Source organism: Triturus cristatus, chromosome 5_2 (assembly GCF_964204655.1).
Source record: "Triturus cristatus chromosome 5_2, aTriCri1.1, whole genome shotgun sequence".
NCBI classification, from domain to species: Eukaryota; Metazoa; Chordata; class Amphibia; order Caudata; family Salamandridae; genus Triturus; species Triturus cristatus.
Window position 1 is genome coordinate 374,741,272 of NC_140588.1, and position 20,952 is coordinate 374,762,223.

At 50.0% G+C, this 20,952-nt stretch overlaps 1 protein-coding gene across 2 annotated transcripts in view; it reads left to right on the forward strand.

Moving 5' to 3' along the window:
• The first annotated feature begins 2,403 nt into the window (after positions 1 to 2,403).
• RIOK1 (RIO kinase 1) overlaps positions 2,404 to 20,952 on the forward strand; it is a 219,907-nt gene continuing 201,358 nt past the window's right edge. Inside the window, exon 1 of one of the 2 annotated variants that reach the window (XM_085607225.1) lies at positions 2,404 to 2,734. In XM_085607225.1, coding sequence (XP_085463351.1) covers positions 2,613 to 2,734 — 122 coding nt within the window. In that variant the 5' untranslated portion in view covers positions 2,404 to 2,612. Of the gene's footprint in view, positions 2,735 to 2,755; positions 3,000 to 20,952 lie in introns of those variants that run through there. The other variant, XM_085607226.1, reaches the window with a different exon arrangement.

Consider the following 20,952-nt stretch of genomic DNA (forward strand, 5'->3'; position numbering starts at 1 on the left):
TGTGGTGCCATCTGCACTTTTTATCACACGCTGTGGGAATGTCCGGAGATAGCGACATATTGGGGCGCAATTATGCATACACTCACACAGGTTTGCGGAGCTACCGTTTCACCGGAACCCAAGAGATGTCTCTAAACATCTGGGAACCGACAGATCTTAATCATACAACTCAAGACTGGGCAACACTGGGTATGATGCTAGCCAAAAGCAACATCGCTAAACACTGGGGAACACAAGTTACTCCGACGCACCAAGCGTGGTGTAACGATATGGACGGAGCTATTGTGTCAGAAAAGGCAGTATATACACACAGAAGATGCCCTAAGAAGTGGGAGCGGGTATGGGGAAAGTGGAACAACTACAGGGGGCATATCGGCACTCCACCTCCTGACACTAGTTGATAAAGAGTGAGGAACAATGTTAATCAAACGACCATAATTGGCTGTAATAATTGTATATGCCTGCAAAAGAGGCAGATTGCAGTGTGAAGCATGGATGTGTAAGCTTTCATTCTGTAATCGAACGGTCGAAGTTTAATGTGTATTCAATAAAAATATGAAATAGCAGAATAATTCAGCTTAAGGAAACAAGTCACAAATTAGATATCAGACGACAAAGTGTTGCCTTCTAAGGGTCAGGGGAGAGTGAGACAACACCATCTGGGTAAGGCTCCTTTTAAAGGGTGAAATGCAATATGTCCATATATTTAGTGTGAATGTGGAAAATTCCTAAAATCCCACCCAATCATGCTAAGGAAACAATGAAATAGTTTAAAATGGCATTTATCGCACTATCCAACATATTTATATAATGTAGTTGCTGCTGATCCTATGACACCTCGATAGTTAGAACAAATTGCTACAAAGCAAGGTTAAGTTCCTTTGAGAATCACATTGGGGTCCCCATAGGTGAGGCCTTGGGAAAACATTCACGGTGTTAACACAGCAATAAAACTAAGCTTAAGAACGAATCATTATGTTGTACATGAGAGAATTACATCACGTTTCATACACTGTGTAGTATCCTGCATTTGTTAATGTAATGTATTTTACACCTCCTGCTCAGCCAGTGCTTGTGCTCAATAGTATGCTGGAGTCTTGATGTGCCTCGGAATGTTGGGACACAGAGAGGTGAAGTGACAGTTGAGCATGGGCTGAGCAGTACAAATGCAGGATACTACACACAGAATGCGTGGTGTGGAGACAGCAACCATTTTGAAATTGGGGCCTACATTTTCAAAGCAAAGTAAAACACAGCTTCTCAGGGGAATATTTCAAATTCATTATGAGTTATTTCATTGTGTTAATACAATTATGCTTTTTCATTAAAACCTCTATACATATGTATAATTTATTACACTGCTTTTGTCTTTATTATCTTGGTGTGATTAACTTTGTCGTACCATTTTTGTACTTGTCACTTGCAGAATCTCAATAAAATGACAAATATTTGTCACTCTTAATTTAATAGGTTTTTAAGTTGTTTTGTCAAAAATATCGACATAAAGGAAATGACAAAATATAAATGTATAATGCAATCGAAAGGTATTAAAAATGTATGTCTATATTAAACAAAACGCTTTAAGAATTAAGGTTATATTTCCTCAGTAGTTGTTGCATCCCGTCTACTGTCTATAAAACTGTGAACTTCATTTCTTCAATTCCAGTAGCATGGCGCCCATGGTTCTGCCGCTTCTGTTATGGTCATATTTGCAGAGCGCGCTCTAGTGTTTTTTTTTTGGGGGGGGGGGGGGGGGTGTTGTGTACCTCTGTGCATGCTGGTCCGCCTTGGAATTCTAAGACTGCAATCGCATCAGGAAAATCCAGTAAAAGCTGAATAATTGCAGGGTCTTCACCGACTGACGAACGAAACAGGAAACCTTAATTGTGCAATTATAAACACTTTATGGATAGGGATTTAAATGTTTCAAAATAGTTGTATTTTTGTCGCATATAATGTTAAGTAATATTAGGGGCAACATTTAATATTAAAAAAGGCGGAATTTCATCTACGGTTCGACTATAAAGGTCTCTCAGTTATCCTTGAATAAAATTAGCGAGCGACCACCAGTCAATTTCCAACATGGCTGCTGAGCAAAAGTGGCAAACAAGTCTTTAGTGTGTTTGGTGCGTTCTTCGAGATGTTTGACAAGGCGGCCATCTTGTACTGGAGTCGATTCACCTGAACTGGCCCAAAATATAGATAAAAATAAAAATATACATAAGGTCTGCGCGAAATGAATAATCCGTTTAATAGGGAGCAGTTTAAGACCACTGCGGTATATTTTCAAATGTTGCACAAATAGATTACAATATTCACGGTAACAAGCCGTCTCAAACATAAAAAGATCACGTTCTTTTAGCCCTTTTTCTTGAAAAGTATGTTTTCGCTAGACATCTCAGTGGGTCAACTCCATCTGAGCATCGGCTAACACAACCCCATTTATTGATGTACGCCTGTCTTATGCACGTGTTAGATGTGCTCTTCTTTTCCTGGTGGAGCTCTGTACACAGTCACAGAGTCAGCTCTACTGCTGGCTATGCTATACTGTAAGCAGGCGCTCCAGACCTGTGAGTGTGTGCAGAGATAGTTTGGGCACACAAGGTAGCGGTATGGACGATTATGATCTCTATACGTTGGTAGGCGACAGCAATCCCAGCATGTCTTGGCGGCAGCAAATCATGTGCCGGGTTGTGCCTGGGCAGTTCGATGATGCAGATGCCCCTGAAAGCAGGTGAGAAACATGAACATGCTCAGTGGGTTAAACGGCAAAGGCACTAAGGCAGATGAAAGGAATGTAGAGCAGAAGCAAGGCACTGGAGTGGCAGAACGCAGAGTATATACCTATACGTGGAAGAAAGAACCTATAGAAGAGGAGGCAGAGCTCAGAAAAGGAAACGGAGCTCAGACAAAACGCAATAATGTAAATGTGTTGACATAGACTAGAGCTAACGAGGCATCGACACGCTTTTTCGGCGTGTTCCCAAGATCAGTAGTTAGTACGTTTTTCCTTCTTATCCATTAGTTGTGTTGCGTTTGTGCCATTGATTTCTTGTGTGTTTAGTAGAGTTTGGAGTAGGGGTAGAGCTATGGCAATGGATTTGAAAAGGGGAGTACGGGTACAATGATAGGAATGGATTTGAAAAGGGGAAGTAGTACTTTTAGGTCTAGCTTGAGCTTCGAGACCTGCTGTAATCAGTCTGAGCTTTAAGTCCATCCCCTTTCTTGCCATTGCTTCTTATTTGTCTGTGTTGGTTATTTGTTGTGATTTACATACTTCTGTCCCTGCGAGCACACCGTTCTTGTACTGCACCCTTTGTGTCCCTGCGCGGACACCGTACTGTCTGTGCTGTCACCAGCTGCCAACTGGCAACATATGACAGTTGACAGCTGATGACCGAGCAGCAGCCGTATTACCTACACTCTAATGTTCTGTAGGAGATCGCGTTGGTGATGTAATAAAGAACTCAACTCATATACTACTACGAGTCTACGGGAGTTCTTTACAGGGTACAATGATAGGAATGGATTTCAAAAGGGGAAGTAGTACTTTTAGGTCTAGCTTGAGCTTCGAGACCTGCTGTAATCAGTCTGAGCTTTAAGTCCATCCCCTTTCATGCCATTGCTTCTTATTTGTCTGTGTCAGTGTCGTTTAAAATTCCTTGCTTGCTAGTGGTTAGTCCTGCCTCTTTGCCCATCCTTTTTTCTCTTCTGTTCCTTCCACAGATCAGGGACTTAGTACTGTCTCATTCCGCTATGGTTCTTTATCTTTTCTTTGGGGGACAATTTTTTTCTTGGTGTCCTGCTCTGTTACTGTTTGCCCGTGTTTAGCTTCAGCACCCTAGCTGCTTACAATCGAATATAGTATTCTTCCTCCCACCTTCTCTTAATGCCACAGTTGCGTTACTGCTGCCTTTTTTACTGTTGCCTCCCCCACCATGGCTCCCGCGCCGTTACTTGTGTTTTTTTAATTTGGCTTTTTGCACTTTTCGATCTCCACTGACAGTTGGGCTTTTTCTAGTAGGATATTTGCTTGGTTTGGGCTTCCTTTTAAGGGGGATTGAGCTTGTTTTTTAGGTATTGCTTGCAAAGGGTTTATATCCCGCCCCCTGTCTTTCCTGGCTTTTAATTGGTTCCTGTGCTGACCACTTACTTTTCCTCCGATTATATTGGCTGTAGCATATTTTCATGCATTAACCGATGCTTGTTTAATTTACCTTTTATTTACATTACCCCGGCTCTCTGCTTTTTTATGTACATTTTTAGAATTATATAGTGTAGGCACGGGGCGATTAAGTTATTTGCCAAGACTTACAGGATGATGATCCGTCGCTAAGGCTCGAACACTGACCCCCAGGCCCGTGTCGGCAGCTGTGATGCAGTCCTCATTGGAGGAGGGGGCGGGGTAAAGCTGGGGCTGCTATGTGGGCTTGTTCCGATCAGTGTTGGTCTCCTTTGCTCTCGGAGATCCTGTGCGCTTACCTTCTAGGATTGAAGCACTAATTGCTCCCTTACTAAGCAGTGCTGATTGCTTGCTGCACTATCATTGTAGAACATCTTTGATCTTCACACAAATCATCTACATTAACATACCTAAGCAGTCATAAATGCAGACTTACAATGTGAAGCTCTTAACCGCTATGTCAACGGCACTGTGCCAGAAACCTGTACTTCTTACATATCTTTTCATCCTCATGTTGCTGCAGCTTCACAACACCACAAGAGCAACTTGAACACACTCCAATATGTCCGAAGAACACCTCTGCAACCAGTATGTTAACAGTACAAGCATACATCTACTTGCATTTTTGGGGGCTAGTTAATAGTGCTTCAGGCAGCACCAGTGGCAGCAAGCGCTATATAATTTCAACGGTAATAAAAAATTGTGAAGTGCATCACAATTCAGTATGCTTTATTGAGCGTGTTTTGTTTGCGATTCTCAATGTGAAATACTTTGAAAATAATTACATATCAGTGAGCTCACATTGATTGGCTGCAGTATGTAGATTGTCTGTGAACCAAATAAGCTGGGTACATTACTTTATTTCTGTATATCCTTCATGGCGGCATATACACGTTCAATTTCTGGGGGAAAAAGTACCATACTATATTAACAATATATTGGGTCATACGTCAATATAGATCCCCAAACCATTTTCCTGCCAGTGATGTATACATTATACTTAATATATCTCACTATAGTGCATATGGGTCTAGACTACAGTTGTTTTTTTCACTTCAACATCATGCCATACAGAAACTAAAATGGCCGCAATTTCTGAATATAATCTTTCCAATGCACAGATGGTTCTGGTCATATGGTATTTCTGTTTCCAGGAAAACCATACACTCTCATGAAGCATGGCTCAGAAGAAACAGTATAGCTTGCTGCGTGTCCATGTACATATACTTACATGCACGGTGAAGCTGAACACGAAGATCAGAGCTGTTTACTCAGTTACAAAGAGTCCATCGTCTTCTGACCAGACACCCACAGTAACTGTGTCCACTGTTTAAATGGTTGTATGCTGGAACAACAAGTTCCACAACAACGACTTCCCTAACAACGAGGGCGTTACTACGACCTCGTCTAAACCACAATTTATTTTTACCACGCACTCCTTTACCACGATTTTATGTGGTAAAGGAATGCATGTTAAAAAGGCTTACCACCTATTACCCTGACCCCTCCAACCCCCACCCCCTAAAAACTAATTCTGTCCACCCTAAAAATAAACATGATCACCCACACCCACTAAAAACTAACTCAACTCCCTAAAAACGAATCCCCCCACCCCCTTAAAACTAACCCCAAACCCTGCACCCCTAAAAACTAACTCCAACCCCTCACAACTAATCCCACACCCCCTAAAAACTAACCACTAACCCCTCTTACCTGTTCCTGTGCGACGCTCCTCCGAACTCCGCCCTGCCCAAATACTGGACCAAATCAGCCTTAACCACGCACATGCGTGGTTAAGGCTGAGTCGTTGCTCGGGCAAGTCGTTGTTCGGCTTGCGTGACTCTGGAACTCGTTGTTCCGGAGTCATGGCAAAGGTAGTTTCCTATTTAAATATATCCTCAAAATAACAGGCACATACCTATAATGTTAATCAATTATGCTCCGTAGGAAAACGTGCCTTTTCTGTATGTGAATGTCCTATCCCCACCTCCTTCATCGAGAAAGGTACATTGGCATCATAAAATGCGCATTTCCTATAAGCCACAAATGGAAAGCATCCAGAAAACCATTCTAAAGCCTCCAATTAGTTCCACTCTGTAACGTACGTTATTTATTCACTCTGTTTTATCCAGCGTAGGAAGGAGAAGGGACTTTCAGCTGACTCTCTGTCCTTGGGTAAGGAGTAGTGTTGGGTGTGCTCTCGAGGTCTCCATAAAAAGAAAGCTTCAACACTGAACCCAGAGCTGTTTTGTATGGATTGACAAAATGTGAGCCCAGACCATGAAGTGACTAACCTACAGCAGACTGTAGTGGCAAGGGAGACCGTTCTGATGGAAACATCTGAATTCTGACATAGTTCTAGTGCTTTATGCATGCTTCCAAGGGCATAGCTTCCATTGGTGCAACAGGTGTCCCGTACTCTTCCTGCCTGTGTAAAATGGTTAATTTCAGGTCTTCAAGCACAGTTTCTTTTCCCGTACCATTTCAAGGTTTCCCTTCCTCAAATCCACGGTATCCTCCTCTTCTCAGGGTGTCTTCTGTGTACACAGGTGCTTTCTTTGAATGCATCTGTAACCTGCTCTCCCTTTCTTTCTCACACACTTTCTGCTCCTCTGTCTCAAGTTTATTCACCACTTTCTAAACAAACTACCTATCTTATCTCTGTCTTCATTTCTATCTATTCTGTGCAGCTCTCACCCCATCTATTCACCATACCACATAATTCCCCTATACAAATGCACTATACACCACACAATTCCAACCCACACAGTTCCACAACTAACAATTCCAGTACAACCCATATCATTCCAATACACAACACATACATCCACTACACTCTAAACCAAAATACATAAGTAAAAGACATTGACATTTACAATGGCAATAGCTCTAACTCTTGCAAATGCGAGACCTATTGAATTGCAAATGCTTGTTTTGTGAGTAGTGGTTGTATGTGCTTGTTAGTTGGGTGGCATGGCTAAAAGGAAGGGGTTGAAATTTGAGAAGGATGTTTGGGTGTTCATAGTAGGGATAAGCAGATCAAATACAACAGGAGTACAATAAAGCAAAGCATAAGTGTGGGAGATCGCAGGTAGTTACTGTTGACTGGCTGCATTTGTAACAGTTTGATGCATCTGCTATTAAATCCTGCGAGACCCATGAACAGTCTGGAGACCCTCCATTCCGAAAAGTCAGAAAGTATCTTCTTTAGTAGCTAAAGGCACCAGATCTTCCCCCGGTTACCGGATGATATAATCATTGGGACTGTTGAGGAACTCAAGCAGCTTGCTGTAGGGGGGTCCTTGTGTCCCAGAGCAGATCTAGTTCTGCAGTGGGACCCACTTGTCCTCTTCAATGAGTTGGGATCTGGACCTCAGGAAGGCATTCTCCCTTAAAGTCACAGTCCAGCGTCTTTTGCACAGGCAGTAGTTTCTCCTGGCATAGTGCTATCTGGGCAGTGCTTCCTCTTGAGTCTTGCACCCAGGCTTATGCCCAGCCTGGAAGCAAGATAGTCACAACCAGAGTGATACCTCTGGCCTCATGCTTCTCCGCTACATCTATGTGATTCTACTTGGATTTCGAGAAAATTCTGGGACAAGGCACTGACTTCAGAGCTGTGGGGGTCTCACGCTGTTTAATGAGAGTAGCCTCAGGGGGCATGCATGATTGCTGAGCTTACTGTGGGGAAAAATATCAGAAATACTAACAAGGGGCAGAGCAGCAAGCCTCACCAGAGCCATGCAGGTGAATTCTATTCCAACACGTACCTACTTCTATTCCTGGATGCTGAGATGGCTTTTGCTTGAAGACACATAGGAGTGAGGTGGTGTCAGTACACCGCTTCTCTGGGCTCTGAATGTTTGAGTTAGTAAGTTGTTTAAGCCTTATTGTGCTGCTATTGTGCTTTTAAAATTGATGCTGCTATGGAACTTTAATTTTAATCTTTATTCAATTAAAACAAAAAAACGAACGCTCCCCTTCATCCATGCACCACGCAACTTGGGAATCCCGGTGGGACAATCTAAGCCGCCATTGTGCTGAGGGCAAGCTCTAGTTGTCGGGGGGCATTCCTGCATAAATTATGCGCGCTGCGCGGACGCGCCGCTGGCGCACTGAAGGTGCGCCTAAGGCAAGCCCGTCTGGGCCTGTCAGCGTCCCGGAAGCGGCCAGCGCCAGTCATGCTGCCCGTTTTTTGCCAGAATTGTCAAATGACCGCCCGACTCTGAGCTGTTCAGAAATTATGACGATTGGCTCTCATATGAGTAAATGTGGCCAAGAATGGATAGTTTTGGATAACCTTTCCAGCCCATGCCAGTTGTGCAATTACTGTTTTAGCCACACCATGGGTTCTATTATTCCTACCAATCGCTACCCTAACGCTGCACAGAACTCCCTGTGTATTCAAGCTGCCCTTATTAATGCACGGTCCATGGTGAAACACGCTCCAGATATCTTCGAGCTGCTGTCTGACAGTCAGTTAGATATACTATTCATATCAGAGACATGGTGTAACAAATTTTCGGCACCGGCTATTGCTCTGGCCATCCCTGTGGGGGTATAAAATAGCTAGGGTTGACCGCAAAACAGAGAGAGGAGGAGGGGTTGCAGTAGTATTTAGGGAAACCTGGATTTTTATGCAGGCAGAGGCACACAACATCGGGGAGGGGAAGCCTTGGACTTCTCCCTTACCATCTCCCCGCATTATTCATTGGGGGCCACTTTGATTTATCGCCCTCCTGGCCCCTCTAGTACCTTCTTAAAAGCCTTAAATGAAGCTATTGTGCCAATTTCCTACTCTTGGGGGACCTCAACATCCATCTGGATTGTGTGGAGGACACCGACACAAGAGAACTGAATGACTCTTGGATCTTCCCCAACTGACCCAATGGGTTAATTCTCCACCACATAGAGGGGGGCATACCTTAGATGCAGTCTGCTCCAACTTTCCTCTAGTTGTTCAGGAACCTCTTCCCGTTCCCTGGTCCGATCATTTTTAGGTCTCGCTGAGTCAGCGCGCATGCGCTTCTCGGAGAGACTTTAGTAAGGGCTTTAAAAAATGCTACCGCCGGCTACAGCTTGCAGTGCATGTGCGCGGGCGCGCGCTTCAGCAGAGGCGCCTTATGGCGTGATTACTGCTGCGCGCGCACCACTCGCACACATGCACTGCAAGCTGTGGCCGGCGGTAACATTTTTAGCTTGCTAATCGCGGCACCGGTGCTTTACTTTTAACATTAAAAGTAAAGCGCCGGTGCCGTGATTATAGCAAAAGTAAAGAAATAGAAACAAACATCTATTTCTTTACTTTTGCTATAATTGCGGCACCCGCGCTTTACTTTTAATGTTAAAAGTAAAACACCGGTGCCGCGATTAGAAAGAAAACAAGCATTGGCATAGCCAATAGGCCTCGCCTTTGGGACCTTATAAGTGTTTAGCCATGCAACAATTGCTTAACTAAATACTTATAAGGTCCCAAAGCGAAATCTATTGGCTATGCCAATGCTTGTTTAATCCAGTTTTCTTGGACTAACCATCCACCATACCCGACTATGAGGTCGCTTATGGACAGACCTCCCCAACGCATTGAGCCTGTAGCCCTGTGCAGAGTCTTGACAGACACACGCCCTCTCATCTCTGGCGCTCTGTGGGAAGCTGTAGGGGGGTTTAATAACTGGATCTCACGGGCTGTGGAATATTTTCCCCCTCCCCTGGTTAACAAGAGAGCAAGAAACACCCCGTCTAAACCCTGGTTTTCCGCCGAACTTAAAGAGCTAAAAAATTCATGTAAAAAGCTGGAGCGCAGCTGGAGACAAGCCTATTGCCTGTTGGCCAAAATAGCATTAAGGAAGTCTCAGAATGGTTAATATGCCGCCATTAAGAAGGCCAAAGGCCATTTTTACGCTGAGCGCATGGCTCAATCTAAAAATAACTCAAAGGAAATTTTTCAATCGTCCAGAGTTTCCTGAAGCCGTGCGCGGAACGTATGGTCGTCCCCGCCTCTAACTCTTGGTGCGAACAGCTGTCCGTTTTTAGGTCTCGCCTAGCTATTGCGTAGCAATCGCTATGCGAGACTATAGTAAGGGGCTCCCAAAAGAGGATTGCATGGCGAGCACGCGCCCAATCATGTGCATCGTGCCGCCATGTAATCCATTTGTTATCGTACTTCAAAGGGTCCGCTCCCCCACCTAGAATGCGCTCCCTCCCCCGCCAAGCGTGCACACAAATTTGCTTTCACTTTACAGCATGTCACACGCGTCCTCCTTTCTCAGTTACAATCAGATAAGTACGTTTGCCAAACTCGGGCCAAGAGCGCTTCTCTTCTTTCCGTCACCCCTTCTTTTGTCTATCCTGCTCTTGCCCCTAGCTGACGCTTCTGCTGTCACACGCGTCCTCCTCTTCACCCGCATTCCTTCTCACACGCTTTCTGTCACCCCTTGCCTCTCCTTTCGATTATCTCAAGCTGTCTATTTCACTTGTAAATAGTTCAAGCCCATTTCCGGGCATCAAGGCACTAGACACCCCACCCCCACCCCAGCACTATAAGCTTTAACTTAATCGATTCAAGTTTGCTATTGATTCCGTAACTGGTTCGGATTCACTTCCATCACTCACACTCTTCTTTCATTCACATTCTCATCCCTCGTCCCCCTGTCCCTCATTCTTCCTCGTCGTTTTCACAGTTGTACCTCCCCCAATCTACCCTCATCTCCTCAAATTCCATTGAGCTCCTCTTTCCCGTATTCCCTCCTTCTACGAAGGTCTCCTTTCTCTCACCTTCTTTCATTCCTCAATTTCTTTTTCTCTGCAAATTTCCTTCCACCACTCTCTGTTCTCCGCGCCCTTCATTCTCTCTTCACTCATCTTACCCCCCCATTTCTCGCTGCCCTTTCACCCCAGTCCTTATTGCCCTTCTCTCCACTCTACTCAACCCCTTCCTTCTCTCATGCTGGGGTTGTTTCCTTATTTCTAGATTATTCTCTCACTCGTCTTGTCGCCTAGTTCTCTTTTCTCACCTCCCTAAGTTGACTCCGCCTTTCGTCGTTTCCTTCCTTACTCCCACCGTTTCCTTCCCTACCTGTGCATTTCCTCACCTCCTTCCGTCTCCGTCGTTCACCTTTTATCCAAAGTCCTGGAGGTTTTCCTTCCCTCCCTCCTATATGTACTCTTTCGCTCTCCTCGCTTCCTTCCCTTTTGTTACTTTTTTCATCTCCCCCTTGCATTTTCTTTTCCCTTCTACTTTTCCTCCTTTCCCACAAACCCGTTTTTCAAGTTCCGTGTTATTATTGGGCACAACAGTCGGGCTCTGTCCGTTATCTTGCCACTCTCCTCTCAGGTTGTCTCCTGCCCCCCCCCCCCCCCCCCTCCAAATAACTCCCTTGCACAGAACATATCACCACGGCTCGACCTAAACTAGCTATTGAATGTATGCACCGCATCACTACAAACAGTATTATAACTATTCATGTGATTATTGTGAGTGCCAGCGTTATTGCTGTTGTCACTGTTACTATCAAAGTTACAATTGTGTTATATGTTGAGATGTTTACAGCGCCATGCCGCCATTGATGTGTATCGCATTACTGTGGTGTGTACGGTTTTATTATTGTCATTATTCGCATTACTAATTCCATTACTGTTCCCCTGTTCATGTGGTATTACCATTATAATTAGTATTCTATAATATAATATACTGAGTATTCCTTAAATATTTCTGTTATGTTTTTGTTGCCAGCACGAGTCCTAGAATATTTCTTGGGAATTATGTGTCCCAAAGTCCGCTGAACTTGCCCTAATGATACATGTGGGCTAAAAGCAAGGCTACTGGAATTATGTGATAGTGCGGTCGAGTGATTTTGGCATAATTATAGATTTGCCGCATTTGCCACATAAACCATCATTTGCAGCATTATCTGCAGATTTTAACAAAAATATTTTTTGATTCTAGCTCAAACAGTTCCAACAATACTAAAAATGCAGCAGCGTGGTGGAAGGCCCTTTCAAAACTTGACTGGTCAGCTTTCTGTTGCGTATTGCTATATTTGGGTGATGAATGGATACTAATGAGGAGCAACCAGTGTTAACAAGTTTAACAAGCATTGGCATAGCCAATAGGTTTTGCCTTTGGGGCCTTATAAGTGTTTAGCCATGCAACAGTTGCATAACTAAACACTTATAAGGTCCCAAAAGCGAGACCTATTGGCTATGCCAATGCTTGTTTTTATAGACCAAATCCAAACAATCCAGGATAGCTTCAGGTCTGGTCTCCATGTGTAGGCGGAACACCCCCTTCGGACTGCCCTAGACTCAGAACTAGCTCACACTCTCCTGACAGTTTTTACTCCTGTTCCTCTGTCAGACACTTTGGCCATCCTCAAATCCCTTAAATCAGGTTCCCCAGCAGACCCTTGCCTAGCCAGGCAGTTTGTGAATTATATCATCAATCTTAAGCTTCTAACCGCCACAGCTCCACCGAAGTGGAAACAGGCAAAACTTCTCCCTCTGCTAAAAAGCCTTCCTTAAACCCCACCAAACTAGCTAGCTACCGATCGATCTCACTTCTCCCGGCTGTGGCGAAGGTGTGTGAGAAGGCAGTTCACAAACAGCTCTCTGAGTTTGTCGAAACTTCTGGCACCCTCCACCCAGCCCAGTCGGGTTTCAGGGCCTCATATAGTACCGAGTCGGCCCTGGTCGAGATGTCGGAGGCTATTCGAGAATGCCTAGATTCTGGCGGCAGAGCGGTCCTGGTTTTATTGGACCTCTCTGCCGCGTTCCACACGGTGCCGCATTGCCAACTCTTGGTCCGCCTTTCCAATATCAGAATCTCTGGCGTGGTGTGGGATTGGATTGAATCCTTCTTAGCGAATAGCAAGCAGCAAGTATGGCTGCCCCCATTCTCTTCAACTCCAAGAAACGTGACCACGGGCATCCCCCAGGGTTCCACCTTGAGCACCCTTCTCTTCAACGTATACATCACGCCGCTAATCTATCTGGCGGAGGCTGGGTGCAAAGATCATAGCTTACGCTGATGATATCCAGCTCCTCTTTACGTGGAAGGAAAACGATTTATCCCCTGAATTAGCCAAAAACTGTCTTGCCGAAGTTTTCAAATGGCTAGCACAGGCCCAACTCAAATGCAATGAGGACAAATCTGAGGTACTCCTCTATGGGCCCTTTCCTCCGCATTTCAGGGACGACCATTGGCCTGAGGATTACCCCATGCCTAAGTCAACGGGGAGCCCAGTAAAGAATCTGGGGGTCTGGTTTAGTGAGGACCTCAGATTCTCACCGCAGATAAAAAAACCTGGCGGAGGGTGCTTCGGCACACTCAAATTACTTGGGAAATTCCTGCCATTGAGCGCTAGGGGGCGCTGGACCAATATGGCCGCCTAACGGAGCGGCTCCGAGCGCCCGGCCCCGTCTTCTCCTGAATGGTCCGCTCCTAGACGCTCTGGCCGGGAGCCGAGGGGCGCATTGAGACGCGGAGCAGTCCCTCAGCCTGGGGGAGGAATTTGAAGCGTTCCGGTCCTCCCCGGGCGCCGCCAGCCGTGATTGAAGCGGAACCCGGGGCGCGGACGCGGAACGCTTGGAGCGAAGTCCGGCGGCGAGGACTACTGGAGCCCGCGGCGCCCACGAGGTATCCGGTCCTTCAGGGGCACAGTGGGAGCAGCCTATCCGCGGCGTTCGCGGGGGCCTTCCCCCCCCCCCTTCGATAGCTGCCTGCGCTCTACGGATCCTGCTTGCCAATTGGGGAGTGGAGCTGCTTCTGTGGGGCGGCTTGGCGCCAGGTGGAGGCCGGTGAGTGTGGCGGATCCCGGGGGGGAGTCGGCGATCCCTTGGCTAACTTCCCCCCCTCCACTCCCCCCCCAATTGCTGCAGCCCCTCCGGGGGCGCACGTCTGGATCCGTGAGGAGGCGCTGTGGGGCCTGGGGCCGTCCCTGAGTGTCGGGCCGCGATCGGCAGTCGGGATGCCCGGCTCCCTCTTCTCTCCTCCATCCTCGCCCCAGGGGCCCGGGGGCCCGCCCTGCAGCGCTAACTCGCTGGTGTGGAGTGGAGAAGTACGGAGCCCTGCAGGCGGTGACGGCATCGGCTGCGGGCGGAGTGAGGTGGCGGCGTATCACCTTGGACCCCTACGGGCCGTGGAGCGGCGGCGGTCCCGGGGTAGGGCTCGGCTGTCATTTCGGGCAGCGCCCCGGGAGGCGATTTGCGGGGCCTGGATCTGCCGGCTGCCCGGGTGAGTGGACACTCAATCCACCCGTTCCTCCTCCTGCCGCCCTGATCCCCGGTCCCCTTGGGCTTGCCGGGATCCTCTGCGGGGCCCACCGGTGGGTGCGGTTGCCCCCCGCGAACTGCGTGAGGCCATCATGGGCAAGGACAGGGCCTCCAAGCCGGCGCCGGCGGCCACCCAAACCAGGATTGACCAATTCACGACCTCCGAAAGGGGACCTGGCTCGACTGGGGAGGTGGCATCGGCCCCTGCCACGGATCTGGCGGCCATCTTGCAGGCCATTAATGCATCCCGTTCCTCCCTGGAGGGCATGGTAGGTGAGGTCAAGGTGGACGTGGCCCTTCTCCGCCAGGACTTGCGCAATGCTACTACCCGCATTTCGGAGGCCGAATCGCGAATCTCGACAGCGGAGGCCGAATCGCGAATCTCGACAGCGGAGGACGACATCCGCCAGCTGCAGGATCAGGTTCGAGAGCTCACCACCCATTCTAAGGAGCTTCACCGCCGGGCTGAGGATGCGGAAAACCGGGCGCGTCGCAGTAACCTCCGCCTGGTGGGGTTTCCGGAGGGCGCTGAGTCGGGCCGGGCCGACGACTTTTTGGAGGGCTGGTTCCGATCCTGGATGCCGGCAGACAGCCTCTCGGCCTGGTTTGTTGTTGAGAGGGCCCACCGCTCCTTGGCCCCGAGGCCTCCGGGGGCACCCCCCCTCCCCTTCATTCTTAAGATCCTTAACTTCAGTGACAGGGATGCCATTCTTCGCGAGGCCAGGCGTGCCGACTCTCTCCACTTTTAAAATCATGATCTTCCCGGATTACACTCGGGAGGTCCAGGAGCAGCGGCGATCCTACGCGGAGGTGAAAACGAAGATGCGGTCCCTGGGTCTTCAATACCAGCTGCAGTTCCCGGCCCGCCTTCGGGTCATCTTTCAGCATAAGGCCATCTTCTTTGAGACACCTCGGGCCGCTTGGACTTGGTTGACGGAGGAACATCCGCTGCATCAACCTGGAGGGGGCTCACCACCGAGTAGTCGCAGGGGACCGACTACATCCAGGCCGTCCAGGACCCATCGTAGGAGGCGCACCGTGCCCCGGGGCCGTGCTGAAGGGGAGGTGGTTTTCACACGTTCCATGGGACGGCCGCGTCGGGCCTCTGGAGCTTCCCCTGCCTCTTCGGTCGCCCCTGCAAGCCCTGTTGCTGCGGACTGCCGGGCCGGATCCCCGGTGCGGTCGGGCTCTGTGGCCCCGCCTGCTGGACAAGTGGACACCTCGGACCTCTCTTGCAGTCCAGTTATTTGACTCGCTCTTGTTGCAGGTGGTTTATTTGATTGTTGGGGGACTGGGGATGGTTTACCGGGCCGCCAATGTTCGTATTTGGACTTCCGTGCTCCATTTCAGAGATAGCTCTCGGCCAGGGCAGGGGATTTGGTCATTATCCGGTTACTTGGGGGTCCACTAGGTGCTCAAGCCCGAGCGTTTTAGCTTGGTCGTTGTTCTTCACAGTTAGGGCGACAGATGCTTCCGTTCTCTAAGTATAGGGTGGGGGGTGGGGGTGGTTTTGGGGTTGTTTCTTTCTCCTATGGAGGATTCTGTTGGCTGGAGAGATCCTTCTCCGTGTTATTGTTCTATGGCATCATTGCGTTCTTGACCTTCCTGCTGGCCTGCTTGCCCGGGGTCTTTCCCCTTGGGGAGCCCCTGCGCCTGCGTCCCCCCCGGTCTCCCTGCTGGGATCACGCTCCGGGGACGTACCCCCTCTGCGTACACTAGATGCTCCGACCTGGGGTGATGGCTGACACTAACATTCCCAAGGCCGCCATGCGCATTCTGTCTTGGAATGTCAACGGTCTTCTGGACCGCTTCAAGCGCATGGCAGTCCTTAAATACGCGCAGCGTCTGGGGATTGATGTCCTTCTTCTGCAGGAGACCCACCTTCTTGGCAACAACTGTCCCTTTCTTGCTCGTTACGGGTATGATAGGGTGTGGCACTCCGGCTTCGTTAGGGGTTCCCGGGGAGGGGCTATCCTGCTTCGGCGGACTTTTCCCTTCGTTCTTGCCCAGGTGCATTCCGACTCCCAGGGCACGGCGGTTGCGGTTTCTGGGGCCCTTGAGGGGTGTCCCCTGACCTTTGTCTCGCCCCATCCCAGTTGCAGCCCGTCCTCTCGTACACTGCAAACTTGCTTCCCACGCTCCCGGCGGGCGCGCTTGTCTTGGGGGGGGGGGGGGGGGTTTCAATGCGGTGTATACGCCCAGTATGGATACGACGGGCCCGGTCTCCCTTGCCAGGGCTACCCGCTCAAAGCTACTATCGGGCTGGGCCGAGGCCCAGGGTTTGTGCGATGTGTGGAGGATCTGGCACCCGCAGGCCCGCCAGTACACCCACACCTCGGCGGCGCACCACTCGCACGCCCGGATTGATTTAATCTTTGTCCCGTCCACTGAATGCGCGGGGGTACAAGATGCCCGCATTCTTCCCAGGGGCCTCTCGGACCACTCTCCGCTGCTTTTGGCCCTTGGCCCGCCTCCCTTCTCCGCCCGCCCTGTGTGGCGCCTGAACGCTTGGTTCCTCCAGGATAAGGACTTCCGGAAGTCGGTGGGAACTGAGATCTCTAATTACTACCACCATAATGTGGGATCAGTCTCCTCCGCGGCCGTCCTCTGGGAGGCTGGGAATGCGACTATTAGGGGAGCGGCTAAAGGTCTTGTGCAGCAGCAGCGCCGGAAGCATCTCCAGCGGCTTACGGAGTGTGAGGCGCAGGCCCTGGAGCTTGAGCGAGACCCGGAGACTTTGGATGACGCCGGGCGGGCGCGACGACTGGCCTTTCTACGGGACGAAATTCGTTTGCACTCCATGGAAGCGGCGAAAACTTTATGGCGCTCTTCGGTGGCGCGGGTGTACGGGTGGGGAGACAAGAACGGTGCTCTTCTCCACCGGCTGGCCACATACCCACGGTCCAGCAGGATTATCCCCGCGATTGAGGGCCCCACCGGTGAGATTCACACGGCCTCCGTGGCGGTGGCTTAATCCTTTGCCGATTATTATTCCACGCTGTACCGTGCTCGGGAGCCCGGGATCCCCCTTGGGGAGGTGTTGGGAACAGGTGGTGCGGAGCTGCAGTGCCTGGGGCGTGAGGCTAGGGAGACCCTCGACTCGCCCGTTACTCTACAAGAAATTGACGACGCCATCAGCCACCTGGCTCCCGGGAAAACCCCGGGTCCGGACGGCTTCCCACAGGAGTACTATGCCCACTACCGTGAGACCATCGCTCCGCAGCTTTTGGGCCTTTATGCAGAGGTGATAGGGAGGGGTTCGTTCCCACCAGAGATGGACACGGCTACGATAGTCGTTCTCCCTAAGACGCAGCCTCCGTCGCGGTACTGCTCGGACTACCGACCGATATCTCTTATTAACACTGAGATAAAAATATACGCTACCATCCTGGCACAGCGGCTGCGTCCTTACCTCGACTCGCTGATCCACCCGGATCAGTGTGGGTTTATGCCGAACTGGGGAACTCGACACTGCTTGCGGTGCCCGCATCTCGCCATGGCTCACCGAGAGCGCCTATCTCTGTATCTGGCTTTGTTGTTGGTCGACTTTGAAAAAGCCTTTGACTCGGTGGGGTGGGTCTACCTGGACGAGGTGTTGGAGAGGATGGAGTTCGGTCCTCAATTCCGCGCCATGGTCCGGATCTTGTACGCGGCTCCACGGGCCAGGGTGTTGGTGAATGGGGCTCTCTCTCGCCCGTTTTCTATCGGGAGAGGGATGCGTCAGGGCTGCCCGCTCTCGCCCCTCCTCTTTGCCTTGGCAATGGAACCTTTGGCTGTCCTGGTCCGCTCAGACCCTGCGCTTCGTGGATGGGACTGGCCGGGCATGGTCCCCGATAAAATAGCTCTGTATGCCGACGATGTCCTCCTTTACCTCTCCGACCCCGCTTCTTCGGGTCCTATTGTGCGTGGGATTGTTCGCCGGTTTGGTCGGGCGTCAGGTCTCCGTCTCAACCCCAGGAAATCGGTCTTGGTTCCGCTGCACCCGGCTAGAGATTGCTTCGACTGGCAGTCCGATATTCCCCTCCGGAGGCTATCTTTTAAGTATCTGGGTATCTGGGTCACCCTTCTACCGGAGCTCTGTTGGGCCCTTAATGTGGCTCCTGTGGTCAACAAGGCCAGATCGGACCTGGCGAGATGGCAATCGCTCCCATTGAATCCGTTAGGGAGGATTGCTCTCTATAAGATGATGATCCTTCCCAAATTCCTGTACATGCTGCAAAACACGCCCTGCTCTTTCCCTCGTCCGTGGTTCCGGGACTTGGACAGTATGGCGACCAAGTTTCTATGGGGTGGCGGTAGGGCCCGTCTGGCCCTCGGCCTGTGCCGGATTCCATCACACGACGGAGGTATGAGCATGACCGACCGATACTTATACTACCTTGAGACTCGGCTCCTGGTGGTCCATGACTGGTTCTCGGGTGGTTGGGGCGATCCGGCCTACAGGCTGGAGGTACAGACACTGGGGTTCCCTTCTATTCAAAATATGCTCTACGGGGCGCGGCTTCCTCGGTCGCTTCTAGATGTTGTACGGGCCCCCTTTTTGGCTTGGCGTGCGGCTCTACGGCATACCCGGTGGTCGGGGAAACTGACCCGCCTTACACCACTCTGGCATGGCACTTGGCTGCAGGAGGTCACGGGCCTGGAGGGATTTCGGGCGTGGGACCTCCTTGGGATCTCCTGCTTAGGGGATTTGTGGCGGGGGAGTCGTATGTGCTCCTTCCGGGAGCTTCAGGCTCGCTTCTCGTTGTGCCCCTCACAGTTTTACAAATATCTTCAGCTGCGCCACGCGGTTCGGTCCCACGTCCCACTGGATTCGTGGATCCCTGACCATAGCCCACCAGAAGCGCAGGTGATGATGGGGTTTCTGGGTAGGGGGGGTATCTCCCGTATTTACCGGGCCCTGGTCAATAACACCCCAATGGACTGCGAGGACACGAAGGTGCGCTGGGAGGCCTGGGTGGGGCCACTGGATGAGGCCGATTGGAGGGACGCCCTTATGGCACCTAGGATGATCACCTCCTCGGCCAGGCTGCGGCTCATCCAACTGTACTACTTGCACACTGCCTATCTGACCCCGGAGCGCCTTCACCATGCGGGTCTCTCTCCAGACGCTTCATGCGAACGTTGTGGGGCGGACCCGGCGGACTTCTTCCACATGGTGTGGACCTGCCCGCGTCTGGGAACCTACTGGGGCGAGATTGAGGCTGAACTAACTGAAATACTGGGGTGGGAGGATCCCCATGATCCCAGAATGGCTCTGCTGGGGATAACGGACGGTCTGGACGGTTCCCGTCATGAGAAATTTTTCCTCACTACAGCTTTGGTGGTAGCGAAGCGAGATATTTGCTGCTGCCTGGAAGCGGCCTGACCCCCCCCCCCCAAATGTGCTACGTGGAGGAGGGGGGTGGACTGGTGCGCAACGCAGGAGCTCACGATGTATTCGGCACGGGGCTGCCCTAAGAAGTTTCGCAGAGTGTGGGGGAAGTGGCTGGGGGGTATAATTTAGGGGTGTCAATGCGGGTGGGGGGAGTGAAGTGGTCGGGGAGGGGGCGGGAGGTTGTGCTGATGAAGGTCAATGACTGTATCCAATATCTTTTGATGCCAGTTCGCTTGGACGGTTGTCCATATATTTTTGTATGTTTAGTTGCAAAAATAAAAATTTGCTTATCAAAAAAAAGAAATTCTTGCCATTGCTGCCCAGATCTGCAAAGGAAATGGTGACACGCGCTCTCATTCTGTTGCGCCTAGACTACGCCAATGACTTGTACATCGGCCTTCCTAGTTATCAGCTGAAAAAGATACAGACCATCAAGAATGCGGCAGCTAGAGTGCTACTGGGCATCTCTGGTAGGTCAAGTACAAAGCAACATCTCCGGGACCTGCATTGGCTTCCGGTGAGTCAGCGTGTCCTGTTTAAGGCTCTCACCATCGCCCACGTTGCCTTATACAAATCGGGGCCCTTGTATCTCAGGAGACGCTTTGACTTTTCTATGTGCCTTACAGACATCTACGCTCCACAGGGCAATGCCTCGCTGTTATTCCTCGCGACCGCCTTGTTTGAACAGGTGGCAGCTCCCTCTCGTTCAAGGCGGCTAAAGCCTGGAATGCCCTTCCCTACGAGCTATTAAACACCCAGGACCTTAGGCTGTTTTAAAAAGCAGTTAAAAACCTTGCTTTTTAACTAACATCCACCCTCGGCTCATGCCCCTCTGTCTCCTTTCAACTGGCTTTCGCACCGGAACACTCCCGAGTATACGCGCGCGTTATAAATGTCGGCTAACATAACATAACACAAAGTTTGAAGTTTGGCGTTAGAGGAAATGACATCACAAGGTGTGACATTATATCATATGTAGCACTGGCAGTATGCCATAATCTGAAATGGCAGTAGGGGAAATGCTCTGGCCATTAAGTGGAACAAATTGATAGAGGTCAGTTGCAAGACAATGGAATATTAGTTGAAGGGGTGAAAACCCACTTTAAATAATAATCGCAATCATAAT